This window comes from Phoenix dactylifera, chromosome 3 (genome assembly GCF_051530095.1).
Source record: "Phoenix dactylifera cultivar Ajwa chromosome 3, Ajwa_hap1_PhDact_Kaust_v1.1, whole genome shotgun sequence".
In the NCBI taxonomy this organism is placed as follows: Eukaryota; Viridiplantae; Streptophyta; class Magnoliopsida; order Arecales; family Arecaceae; genus Phoenix; species Phoenix dactylifera.
The window spans coordinates 36474810-36487158 of NC_143192.1; the positions used below are offsets into that span (position 1 = coordinate 36474810).

At 39.9% G+C, this 12349-nt stretch overlaps 1 protein-coding gene across 4 annotated transcripts; it reads right to left on the minus strand.

Moving 5' to 3' along the window:
- Window positions 1-450: 450 nt before the first annotated feature.
- LOC103715463 (ethylene receptor 2-like) lies at window positions 451-6173 on the minus strand. Of its 4 annotated transcripts, none has more exons than XM_088718160.2 (4): window positions 5743-6096; window positions 3042-4850; window positions 1074-1194; window positions 451-997 (listed from the first exon to the last, which is right to left on the minus strand). In XM_088718160.2, exons 2-4 carry the CDS (start codon window positions 4776-4778, stop codon window positions 924-926), a joined length of 1932 nt encoding a protein of 643 aa, XP_088574286.2. In that variant the 5' UTR covers window positions 4779-4850; window positions 5743-6096; the 3' UTR covers window positions 451-923. The 4 variants fall into 4 exon arrangements, with proteins under 4 accessions (XP_088574286.2, XP_008801310.4, XP_026663630.1 ...); XM_008803088.6 differs by having other exon boundaries at window positions 4931-6096; XM_026807829.4 differs by having other exon boundaries at window positions 451-1194; window positions 4931-6173.
- Between the last annotated feature and the right edge of the window lie 6176 nt (window positions 6174-12349).

The following is a 12349-nucleotide window of genomic DNA, read 5'->3' on the forward strand; positions in this document are numbered from 1 at the left end:
GTTGAAACCTATGATTTTTTTATTATTAATAATCAAAATATTTCCTGTCTAACCACTTGAACCAACCCAAAACCTTGCGTTGTATGCGACATATCTTAGAAGTTATCAAAGACTTCTAACCGGAAGAGTAACATTGTCTTCGCCAGGATCTTGTTACGAGATTATTAAACATACAGGTGCATAAAACGACCCACTGCACAGAAATTCTTTATCTACCATTGTTTCTAGCAACTATCAGAAATTAAAACTCGCCAAGTTACTGATGAAAAGAAGCAAGAAAGCAACATTACCAAGAAATTTGAAGCTAACTACTTTTCCTGTAATGCTGGTGATTGAAAGGTGCTCGCTGACTCTTCAAAAGAAATTTAAAAAAAAAAAGTTAGCGATTGATTGGGGCTATTATCTGCATTTGATCTTCAGTTTTAAGAGCATAATATGTTCACATATGGCTAAATGAAAAATCACTATCCGAATTTTGTATTCGCCTTCTGTGTGCAAACAACTTGTATAATGATGGTACTACCAAAGTCCCAGTTAATCCAAAACAGAATCTCTGCTGCATTAATCCCAGAGAGGAGACTCATTTTTTTTATTTTTTCGTGGGGTAAATGGAGAATGGGAGCTAACGATGCTCTCCTCCCCGGAATGGAGAACTATACTTACCTAGGTGTTATGTAGGACTCTGTAGAGCTCTTCTCTCATGGCCTGCAGAGTGATTGGTTTTCGGATCAGACCATTCATCCCAGACTGCAAGCACTTCTCCCAAACATCATCCTCGGCGCTCGCAGTCAGAGCCACAATTGAAGGCCAGCACCTGCTCCTAAACTTTCGGATTCGCATTGCTACTTCGAAACCATCCATTTTAGGCATGTCGAGGTCCATGATTACGAGTTGGAAAGGTGTAGCGGCAGTACTAAAGGAGCTTAGGCATTCGATGCCAGATGCGACAGAGGAGACACAGCAACCAAGCTTCTCAAGGAGCATTCGAGTAACAGCTCTGTTGAAATCATCGTTATCAGCCAAGAGAACTCTAAGGCCTTTGAAATTAGGTGCTGAAGATGTATGCAAGAGACCTGAGGCTTCTCCCACATCAGAGGCTGAGGTGAGAGGTTGCAGCCGGAATTGGATGACAAGCGTAATGCTTTCTGCAATGCCTTGGGAATTTGGAACTGCCCAAATGTTTCCCTGCATCATCTGCAGATCAAAAGAAAAAAATATTAAGCACAAAGAACTTAAAAATCTGTCAGTTGCTACACTTGATATGCGTACTTGAACAGTCTCTAAACTACAAAATAGAAGATCTAGTATAAAGAAGCAGAGATACTGATGCATAAGAACTAGCAGCTGGTAATTTGGGGGGTCATACATTGTTAAAGGCCACCTTCTTTGTGGAAAATCAAGGATGGCACCAGAAGAAAGAAGATAATGCATCAGGATGGAAAGCTTCCGATTATGGTGCACAGAAACTGGAATTCCTATGAATTGCAGTGGCAACAATTCCATTAATTTGAAAGGATAAAGTGAAATTGTTGCTTACTAAACAGTTGATAAATTTCTTTCTATGATCAGCTTTTTAAGTCTTTTTTGTTGCTTCCTGTTCATCTAGACTTGTTCTAAACCTAGGGGAGTTCTAAAGGGTCACATCTCAGTACTAAACAGTTGATAGATTTCTTTCTATGATCAGCTCTTAAGTTTTTTTTTGTTGCTTCCTGTTCATCTAGACTTGTTATAAACCTAGGGGAGTTTTTAAAGGGCCACATCTCAGTTTCATGAGCTTAGGAATGCCCAAATAGTAAGGTATATTTCCTGCAAATTGTTGTTTGATGTCGCAAGCAAGTCCCCTCCCTTGCATTGTTGAGTAGAATATTTGCACAAATTTACAAATAAGTTGATTTCTAGCTGGATACGAGAAGTTCCCCGATTTTCTCTGACTCTTCTTTCAGTTATCTTCTGTGTCTTATCTGTGTGAATTTCAATGGACATTTTCTAAATAGACAAGGGCAGGGGAACCTTTTCCTTTCACCTTCCATGCTATCAAGGATTCAGTTAGGAGATTGGAAGGACCGACCAAGATAAGATGGAGTGCTGAAAGTTTCTTTCAGTTAAATGTTGCCATAATACTCTTATTCATAGAGGTAGTCCGCCACCTATTGCAGCTCAAATATGGAGCTACCCTCTTCCTGTTTCTCTTGATTGGCTATTAATAATAAGATCTGACTGCTGAGAACTTTCTTAAGAGATTCGAAAACTCCACCTAACTGACTTCTTTGTTATGAACTGGAAGAGACTACGAATCATCTACTCTTACCTTGCTCCTATTCTAATACTATGTAGAGGAATTATTACTGACGCAAGCTTAAAATTACAATGCCGAGCTGATCTTCGGGACATATGCACAAATTGGAGAAAGCACAAAGTTCCCAGGTACCTGAAGAGGGTTGGGATTTGATATGTGCTTGTGTCCATGGCTGGAACTCAATGGAAGAATTTTAAAGGGTAAACAGTCCTTAAGAAACCAGGCTATCGATATTATTGTATTCCTATTCCGAGAAGAAGTTACAGCTGTTGACGCATGTTCTCAGGCATTTCCTTTACTGATTTAAAACTTTAGTTTTCTGTTCTGCTGCTGCAGTTTCCTGTTGGATGTCGTTTCCTCTTTTTGTCCCTTTCTTTCCTTTTTCGTCTTTTTGTAACCTCTTCTTTCATTTTCTTAATGAAGAATAGTGAGGCTCGGACCAAATTTTCTCAAAAAAAAGGAGGAGGTTCCCCAGTTTTACCATATTATGCTTGAAGCAGTTAGGCTGACCCCACATCGATGGGTTAAGGCTTTTAAGTTAATGTATGCATAAAGGACACAATATGCACTGCACTGCGATAAATGCGATACCAATATCATGCTGCATGCTAATCTAAAATTTTATGCAAAACTACTGGACATGCAATAATTGGAACTAGTTTCCTCTAACTTAAGAAAATGTTTAAAAGCATCATGTAACAATAAACAATATTATTAAGTATTTCATGAATGCAATCAGGCATACCTGCACAAACTTCTTGCATAGGTTGAAGTTGAGGCTCATCTCAAACCCTTCAGAATTGGGCTTTGGAGCAAGTTGAACTGTTGATGAACTTGGCTCATCACTTTGAGATTTTTTAATCCTAACTTCGAACTTCACACAGGCATATCCATCAGAAAATCTTGATTTCCATGGAACCCATTCCTGAACTTGACCATCCTTGTCCTCCTTATAGCTTAGCACCCGGAATGTGACAAATCCTTCATCACGCCCATTTAATAGAGTAGCTAACATATGCAATATTACATGAAAAATCCGCTTCTCATCCCCAACAACCCGATCGGGCACTGCATTATCAACCTGAAATGCAAAACCAAAACCTCTACAATCACAAAGACATCTTGCAACACTCGCAGCTTCCTTAATCATGGAATGCAGCTGGAAGGGTCTCATAATCAAAGATAAGCGCTCGTTGTCAATAGTAGATGTGCCCATAACATCATTAATCAATGTTGAAATGACACTGCCGGTTTTTGCCATCGTATCAACTGCAAGCCTTTGTTCTTGGCTCAATTTTTCATGTTGCATCATCGACAATATACCCAAGATGGAGTGGATGGGTCTTCTCATTCCCTGGCTCATGGCTCTTTGAAATGTGTTCCTTGCTTCGCTTGCCATCATGGCACTCTGCTTCGCATGCAGCAAAGTCCTGTTCTGCTCCATCAGTTTGTCTCTCATCATCTGTGATTCCTCCAAAACAGCTGCATGAGAGAGGGCGACAGCAACCTGATCAGCCACTACTTCAACAATCTCTAGTTCCTGGGAGCTCCAAACCCTCGAATCATCTCTAGGGGGGACCAAAACAAGTATTGCATAGCTTGCTTCAACAATCTCTGGTGTCCCACCTTTGAAATTGGAAACCTTCAACAGCGGCATTCGTATAGCAGCCACATCTCCAGGTTCAAGCCTACTTCCGCTGCTTGCAGAGGCAAGCACGCAGTCTGGCCGCAGTATCTTCACACCTTTGGTTTCTTTAATCTCCATCACATCCGGATCATCAATGGCGATCGCGCAACTGTACATACTGGATGAGTTTCTCTGTCGCAACTCATGAGTCAGGTTCATCTCCCTTTTATTCTCATTAGGCATCCATACAGCACAATTCTGCAGCCCCAATGTCTTCGAGAGCTCGACCAAAGTGGTGTACAAGATCGTATGCCTATCGAGCGACTTGCGGATCTCGTGGGTCAGCATTCGCACATGCCAGCTGGCTTCCTCCTGCCTCTTCATCTTTCCAACTTCCCTGTCCAGCTCCCAGGCTTTTATCCTCAAGAAGTTCTCCCTCACCTTCACCCTCAGGAGCTGAGGGATCAAGGTCAAGAGGGTGATCGACGTCGCAAACGAGACGAGCGCGGTGAAGAATTTGGAAACAGTGAGGCTCAGCATCAGAAGGAACGAGTGGGGCTCGTAGGTGAAGACGTTGAGCAGGTGGGTCAGTCCGCAGAGGACTATGAAGGCCCCGAACTGGAATACGATCCATTTGAAGGGGATGAGGTTGGAGCATGCCGCAAAGTAGATAAGCTCGAGGGGAATTGAGAAGTAAGCCGCCGCGATCAAGAAGTCGCTCACTTTCTGACATTGGAGGATGGTCTCGATGCTCCAGAGGCTGTCAACATCGCAGCTGCAGCGTCCGATCTCAATGGCGGATGCAGAGAGCAAGAGGGAAAAAATCAGAACCCCATGGCACAATGCTCTTAACATCTGAACTAGAAAGCTTCATTCAATCCATTGATCGGAAGATCCCAAGCTCTCCGGAGTGTCGCACAGCAAACCCTAGTCACCACATTTGAAGATTAAAAACGAAAGCACATCCATGGAAGAAGAAAGAAGATCAAGGACAAGAATCTATCTACCGCTTCTCAAAAGACAAAGAAGATCTTGCGAAACCAAACTCTAGCATCCAAGCTTACGGGTATCCGCTTCCGCTGATCCTTATGCCAAACAGAAAAAGAGCCCCAATCTAAACCTCAAGAATCGGTTCTTAGAAAAGTCGATCAAATAAATAGATTCAAGGGCCGTTTGTCAATTCGAGTGACAAGACGAAGACCCAGCAGATGAACCCTAGAACCCAAGATTGGGAACAAGAGGAGAGAATTTCGATTTTCCAAAAGATCTAAAAAATCCAAAGCCCATTAACCTAATTATGATACAAAAGAGAAAATAACAGTAAAAAAAAAGAGCATAACTCTCAATGTAAAATCTCAGATTTCAACGCTTAGCCCCAGAAAAAGAAGTGAAGAGCGACAACAAAATACAAAATACTCCCAAATAAGAAGACCAATCCACAAAACTTTGAACCGGTAAAGATTTACAAAAAGATCAAGAGTTTCACAAACCTTCAGAACCAGAGAATGTCATCGAAACAAACAACTAGAATTCTTAAAAACAAGTGTCAGGATTCCTCCCTTTCAAACCAAAACAACAACAAGAAGAAGAAAACAACAGTAAAAACCATGAAACTCACAAACCAACAAAGTCATCAACACATAACCTCTTAAACAACAACAAAACCCCGGGAAAATATCATCTTTTTCACTCCCTCCCACTCCCCCCGCACCTATATACCGTAAAAACCACAAAGACTGCTCCTTTCCGAGTCACAAGAACGCAGCAGAACACCCCGACCCCCAAAACCAGCGGCAAAGAGGGAATATAAAACCGGTACCTATAAAACCACCGTCCCCAACCCGCGTCCCACCCAAAAGGCTTCGTGAAGGGCCCCGAGTCGCCTCAAGAAGAGTGGGTCCGTCTCTCCTCAGCCGCCAGTGATGGCGAAATCCTAGGAACTTGTCCTTCGCCCGTCCTCCGCCGAAGCCTTGCGTCCCCGCTCGCATTTCATCGCTCAAATACACAAGAATCGAGAGGAGAATTCGAGTCGAACCATCTCTTTCTCTTGGAGAGAGAAAAAAGGAGAGGGGAGAAAGAAGAAGAGCGGCGTCGGAAAGAAGAGACGAACGGGACTTGCCGGACAAAGTAGGCTGCTAATTTTTCTTCCTATTCTCACTCTCTTTTTCTTCCCGACGTCACGCCACCACGGTATTTTCATATATCCCTAAAAACCAGGGACCAAGGGGGAAACGTGACGATGTTTGACCCGGACCCGCCAACTCACACCCTGACATTAATTTGTCGCGGGTGGCGGATTTTGATGATTGCTCCGTAAACGGGTGAAGTGCAGGTTGGCTCTAAATCCGCTAAAACTAGAATTTGGCTAAGCTTGGGGGTTTTGATGTCGTCTCATTACACAAGTCCACTATCTTATCTTTTTAGCCTTACTTGAATGGCCTGTATTTTCCGATCTTCAACTAATCTGATTTCGAAAGAATTTTGGTCGGTGCCATATGTTTGCCTCGTGCACACGGCTTTTTACCGTGTCTGCTTATCTACTATTTGCTACTTAACAGGCATGATATTGGGTCGGTGTCTCAAAATTATTTGTAATTCATGAAAATCTTCTATAATAGTGGTAGCATTTCGCATTAGCCAATTTATGTAAGAATAACTAGTTGTGTTTGTAAGAAAATATAAATAAATCTATCTCATCATAAAAGCTAAATCTTTTGGAGACAAGTGGTGATGTTAACATGATATCAGACTATCAGAGCGGAGGTGCTGAGTTTGAACCCTGTCTTCGCACCCTTTAATTCTATTATTAAAAACTTCACATGTTGGGCTCATCTATTAAAGAGAAATCCGGCTCATATGGGAGGTGGAGTGTAAGAAAATATAAAATATATAAATAAATCTATCTCATTTTAAAAGGACGAGCAGTGATATTGTCACTCTTAATGACGAGATCAAGCTTCCTTCATAACAGCAGCTTCAAAGGCCGAGAGAAGGTTTTATCCATGGAGAAAGTGCTTAGATCTTTTATATGTTACTATTTTGATAACTTTTAAGCATGTTTGTAGTCCAATTTAACTTCAAAAATAGCCAATACCCTTCATCAAATCCAACAGTTGGCAAGTACACACTCTTCGGTTTCTATAGTAAAGGGAACCAGGTGGCAAACTCCTTTCAAATAAAGCTTCACAGCTTAATGAAACAAAGCGTTGAATACATTATTTTGCCTCCGTTGTTGTAATGCGGCTTAGCATATGTTTCTAATTCCTTTGCTCGCATGTAATTTGGACTCGCTCCCGTCCTACGTACCAAGGGAAAAAAAGCCGGCCTACTTTTATATAGTATTTCACTAGTAGGGCTTCTGATGAGCTGATTCATATGCCTCATTTTATATTGTTTCAAACAAAATATTAAACCAGATTTACTTAAAATTTGTTGACGTAGATTGTTTGGACTAGCCCAAACATTCCTATATATCCATGTTGATAGTGTTCTTATTTTTTCTCTCGAACAAGTTACCAAGGATCTTTGGTTAATCATAAAAATTAGCAGGAAAATAGGTTGGTAGACGATGTATGCTTACTTGCACTTTGTATATAGGGCATAATTTCATTTTTTTACATGTCTAAAATGAACAAATTGGATTGGCAACATTTTTTGCCTTGACATGAATAAAAGTGAATTGCAGTTGGATGAAGGGTTGTTACTTAGGTTGGTGCAATGATCTTTTTTTTTTCTTCTTATCTTAGTAACAGAATTGTTGCAAACAATTTCTTGGCTCACATTATTATAAACCATCATAATATCCTAGAAGATAATTTTATATGCACTTATTATTGTCGTGATAACTATTATGTAAGGTTACAATATGACACAATGAGTATTAACAATGAAATAATAATGCCATTTGACAAAATCCTTTTCAAGTCATGTAATTTTTATCTTCACTAATAAATGTATATATTATAAAGTCACTAATATAAAAAATAATATTTTATTTCATGAATAGTGATAAGATTTAGAGTGCTCTAGACAGCTTCTTCTCCCAACTTAGAGAGCTCTTCTAGAGTGGTCGGCTACATACGAGGCCACTCATTCTACAGCTTCATTGGCCTTCTTATAGATCTGCTTAGCCTAAGAGACAACGTCTCCGTCAATCATAACCTGATATTTCGGAGCAACGAGTGTCAGCCATCCATACTACCATCGTCTTTTTAGATTTACTCGACCATCGTTATCGAGTCATTTTTCAATAAAACTGTGCTGGCCTATAAAATACATTGTATTTGGTACAATCTAGCTCAAACTACTTTCAGCTTTGCCTTAAAAATAAAAATGTTAAAAATCTGAAGACCACCGGCAACGACCATTATAGAGTATATGAGAAAGTTCCTCCTTCCCTCTCCGGCAACAGGGTGAAGATATCGATTCCCGGACAAGGGAAAGGGAGTCCAAATCTGGAACTTGGAGGATCACAGGGCTGCTAGGTCCCACACTCCTTATTTTATTCATTTGTTCCCTTCCTTTTCTTAGTTTCCAATTGTTTTATTTGGGTGTGAGGAGAACCTGGACGCAGCCGCCCCAAACCCCAAGATATTTTCCAGAAAGCACTCGATGGCTTTCAAATTCCTCTTCCTTCGTCCTATGGATGGACATGTAGTCATACCTTGGGCGGATGCAGCCAGCCAGGGGACTGCCACATGTCATCAATGTGTCAATGGGGCCTACCTTTTTTGTCAAAAAAAAATAAAAACTCACCGGCTCACACATCACACCAAGGTGTAGGTACGTGCAACGCACTACAGTGTTCAGCATCCAATAACATCTTGCTGGTTATCTAGGCTATAGCTAGGCTTCACCCTTCCAGGTTATAGCTAGATTTTTCAGATCAAGCATGTATTTCGTAAAATTAATAAAGCTGCAAATTAAATGACTGCTTATATAGCCAGTCACTCTGATAGCATCCCGTGAGCCGAATATGGAGAATTACTCCCAACACTACGAGGTCTTTTATTTTTCGATTTTATTAGGTGTATCCGTACTCGTCAGGTATGATCCATCCGCTTTAGCAATAATAAAAAAAATATTTTTCAGGCTTCATCAATTGGCCAAGTTTATATCCGGGCCTAGATATATATCACAAAGTAATGTTGATATATGATCTGATATTAGATCCCATCCGAGAGCTCAGTCTGCATCTGTAAAGTTGTTTGAGAAAGAAAGATAAAAAGATCTAGATTTGGTCTACTCAATGGCTACCAGTCTCATTGAGTTCTTTTTTGCATCTATACTTTGCATGAAGGAAATTATACTGCGATCTACTTGGCAAACATGGCTGCTTTCCTCTACTACTAAACTTTTTGGAGTAGTAATTACATCCAAGCGGACTTGGCTCTATTTCTTCAAGTTAGTAGTGTGGATGTATTCTCTAGAGATGCTAGAGAGTATCTCTTGCTCGTACAAAAGAAAAAGATTAAAAAAAAAACTAGGTTAGATCCTGTAGTTACTCCAATGTGTGGCCAAGCTTGAACTAGAGCTAGGTTGAATGTATGCGTCTTTCACTTTCTTCTTCCTGCTTGCCTGGCTCATGGAAGTCACTTTTCCCGAGTTACCAAAGCATGTGATAAGTGCCACAGAACATTGTGGGCGGCATTGTTTTATCCATAGAATACTTCGTTATCTACTAAGCCAATTTCCGAGTACACCTCGATTGTAGCTAATTTCATCTTCTACGAGTAGATAACAGTTTACTCATTAAACCAAGTAATCCCAACTGTAGTATACGGCCTGATGTTCACTCTAGGGGCGGCAATTTACGTCTATTGTGTATCCAACCATATTCGACCATTATTGAAAGATCCTACATCAGCTAAACTCGTTTCAGAGCTTGGGCATATGAGGCGGGTGTCTCCAAATCCTACAAACGCATTTTGGATGGAAAACAAAACCAGAGAGGGGTATAAGTGGCGTACGCGCGTGCGCACGCCCTGGAACCGGATAATATCTGGTAGGAGAGCCCCGTGTTTCCCCTCATGTGGCCCCTCATGTGGGCATTGGGTGCCTTACGTGCCCCGTGCAGGCGGAGGCATGATATTTGGTATTAGAGCCGAGGACGACTCTAGTCCGAGAATGGGTGAATGAAAAAATCCACATCAGCTAGACTCGTTTCAAAGCCTGGGCATATGAAGCGGGTGTCTCCAAATCCTACAGACGCATTTTGGATGGCAAACAAAACCGGAAAGGTGTTTAAGCGGCGTGTGTGTATGCGTGCGGGCTCCGAAACTGAACAATATCTGACAGAGGAGCTCCGTGTTCTCCCCTCATATGGCTTCCTACGTGGGTACTGGGTGCCTCACGTGCCCCACGCAGGCGGGGGCATGACAATTATAAAACAGGTTTTACTCGACGCATTCAGAGTCAACATGAGAATGCATATTTAAAATAAACCTATAGTTGGTATGCCTACTCCAGATCAGGCTCCGGGTATGTACTAAATCTCCTTTTCAAATATTTATTTTTTTTAGTTTAAGGTATATTAGATTTTCTGAAGAACAATACTTCTATTTATTCTTTGTATTATTGTTCAATATTTGGTTTATATGTTCTATGTTTTGGAACCTTAGCTTGTTTAATGTTATGTGAGCTGCTGAGTAAGGCTGAAAATTGATTGAATACATGTATATTTATATTTTTTCACAAATAGGAGTATAGATATAAATATTAAACAAATTTTAAAATTAGTATCCATATTTATTCTAGATATGGATACTAGTCGAATATTATTCGAATATAAATTAAATTTTTAACGGAACTCAATAGTAAAAAATAATATTAATATATTGATTGCATGTGTTACATAGGAAACTAATTTAAGATATGGTTATTAAACTTGCATGGAGATCAACCTTGTCAAAAATTTAAATCATTGATTCGGCTGAGTTTGTAATAAAATATTAAAAGTAAAATTATTTAAAAGAAAAAAATATAAAAATATCAATAGTTCTTAGGACTAAATAGTACTATTGCTCTTTAATTATAGCATAAGTAAAACTAATCATGAATTATCTATTTTTAAAAAGTTTGTAAAAATTATATAAATATAGTAGCACATAGAAGTTATTATTATTTATATTTTTTAAAAGTAAGGTTTTTGAAAATATTAAAAATATTTTTATTTTATAAAGAGAAAATTTTATTTTAAAAAATAATAATTAAAATATAAAATATTATAAAATGTATGAAATAATTATTTAATAATCTGAATACGGCAGATCTATCCAGGCCTGCCCCCGTTTCCATCCATGGTTCAATCCCAATAAGGATCAAGAATCCACTAGGTCATATTTGTCAAAATTCTGTAGATTCTTCAAGATTTTTTATTTTTCCTCAAAGAAACTTTCAACACTGCTTGTAGAAAAAACTATGCGATCGCAAACCTTCTTTATATTGAATCAATTTCAAAAGTAACATGGCTTTGGCCAAGCAAGACATGCCTAGTCATAAGCTGTAGACCACATGTGTATATAAAAATTGATCAGAATAGCACCATTCTATTTTAAAATTTCAAATATATCAACTATGTTATGTAAGGTTTTGAAAAAACTGAGATCCTCTCCAATCCCCTCGACATATCTTCCAATCATAGTCCTCGCACTAACCACAGTCGGCCATCATCCGAAGACAAACCCTCTCCGATGCAAGCCGGGACTAGAGAAGATCTGAATCCATTCTACCATGCTCAATTTCACAAAAATTAACTTTGATTTAAAGCAAAGTAAACAAACAGCCAAGAGATGTTTTTTTTTTTTTTGCTAAAAGTGGAAGTATCATACATAACGTGTACGGATACAGTCGAGAAAATCAAAAGGTAAAATATCGCGGAGAGCACTGGACAACTTCGCCTCTCCAACTTATAGATAGTCTCTGAAATGGTTAGCCACAAAAGAAGCAACTCCTACCATAATCCTTAGGCAAACACCTCATTCACCACAATTACATTCCATGCAATGCAGCGTAATCACCGTATGATTCATTACTACGTACCTTTCTTTCTTTCTTTTTTTGGTAGAACATTGCTACGTACTTCGAGGCATGGTGGCCTGCAAATAACCAAAACTAGACCTGCCCCTCTTAGCAATCCTTGGCACGACGAGAGGCGCCCGTGCCCTAACATGTGCAAAGGCAAAACAGAGCTCAAATCTAGTGGTCGGTTTCCAAAGACAGAGAGATACTCACAGCTCAAAAGGTTGTACCCTAAAAAGAGGCCCAACGTCCAAGTGCAGCTCATGTGGGCATGAGATCTATAGCGTTCGGCGCGCTTGACGCTGAGATGCCCCCTCCTTAATTTGCTGCAATCCACTGCAACCAAGTACCAAGTTGATGGTACCCCACCTACGCCATTCCCATTGGTGGGATATAAGCCAAAAGCC

Excerpts from the sequence above, each read along its gene's own strand:
- LOC103715463 (XM_026807829.4), bottom strand. The coding sequence starts at position 4,778 with ATGTTAAGAGCATTGTGCCATGGGGTTCTGATTTTTTCCCTCTTGCTC. Across the intron at positions 1,195-3,041 it reads TATGCAAGAAGTTTGTGCAG|ATGATGCAGGGAAACATTTG; the intron begins GTATGCCTGATT and ends TTTGATCTGCAG.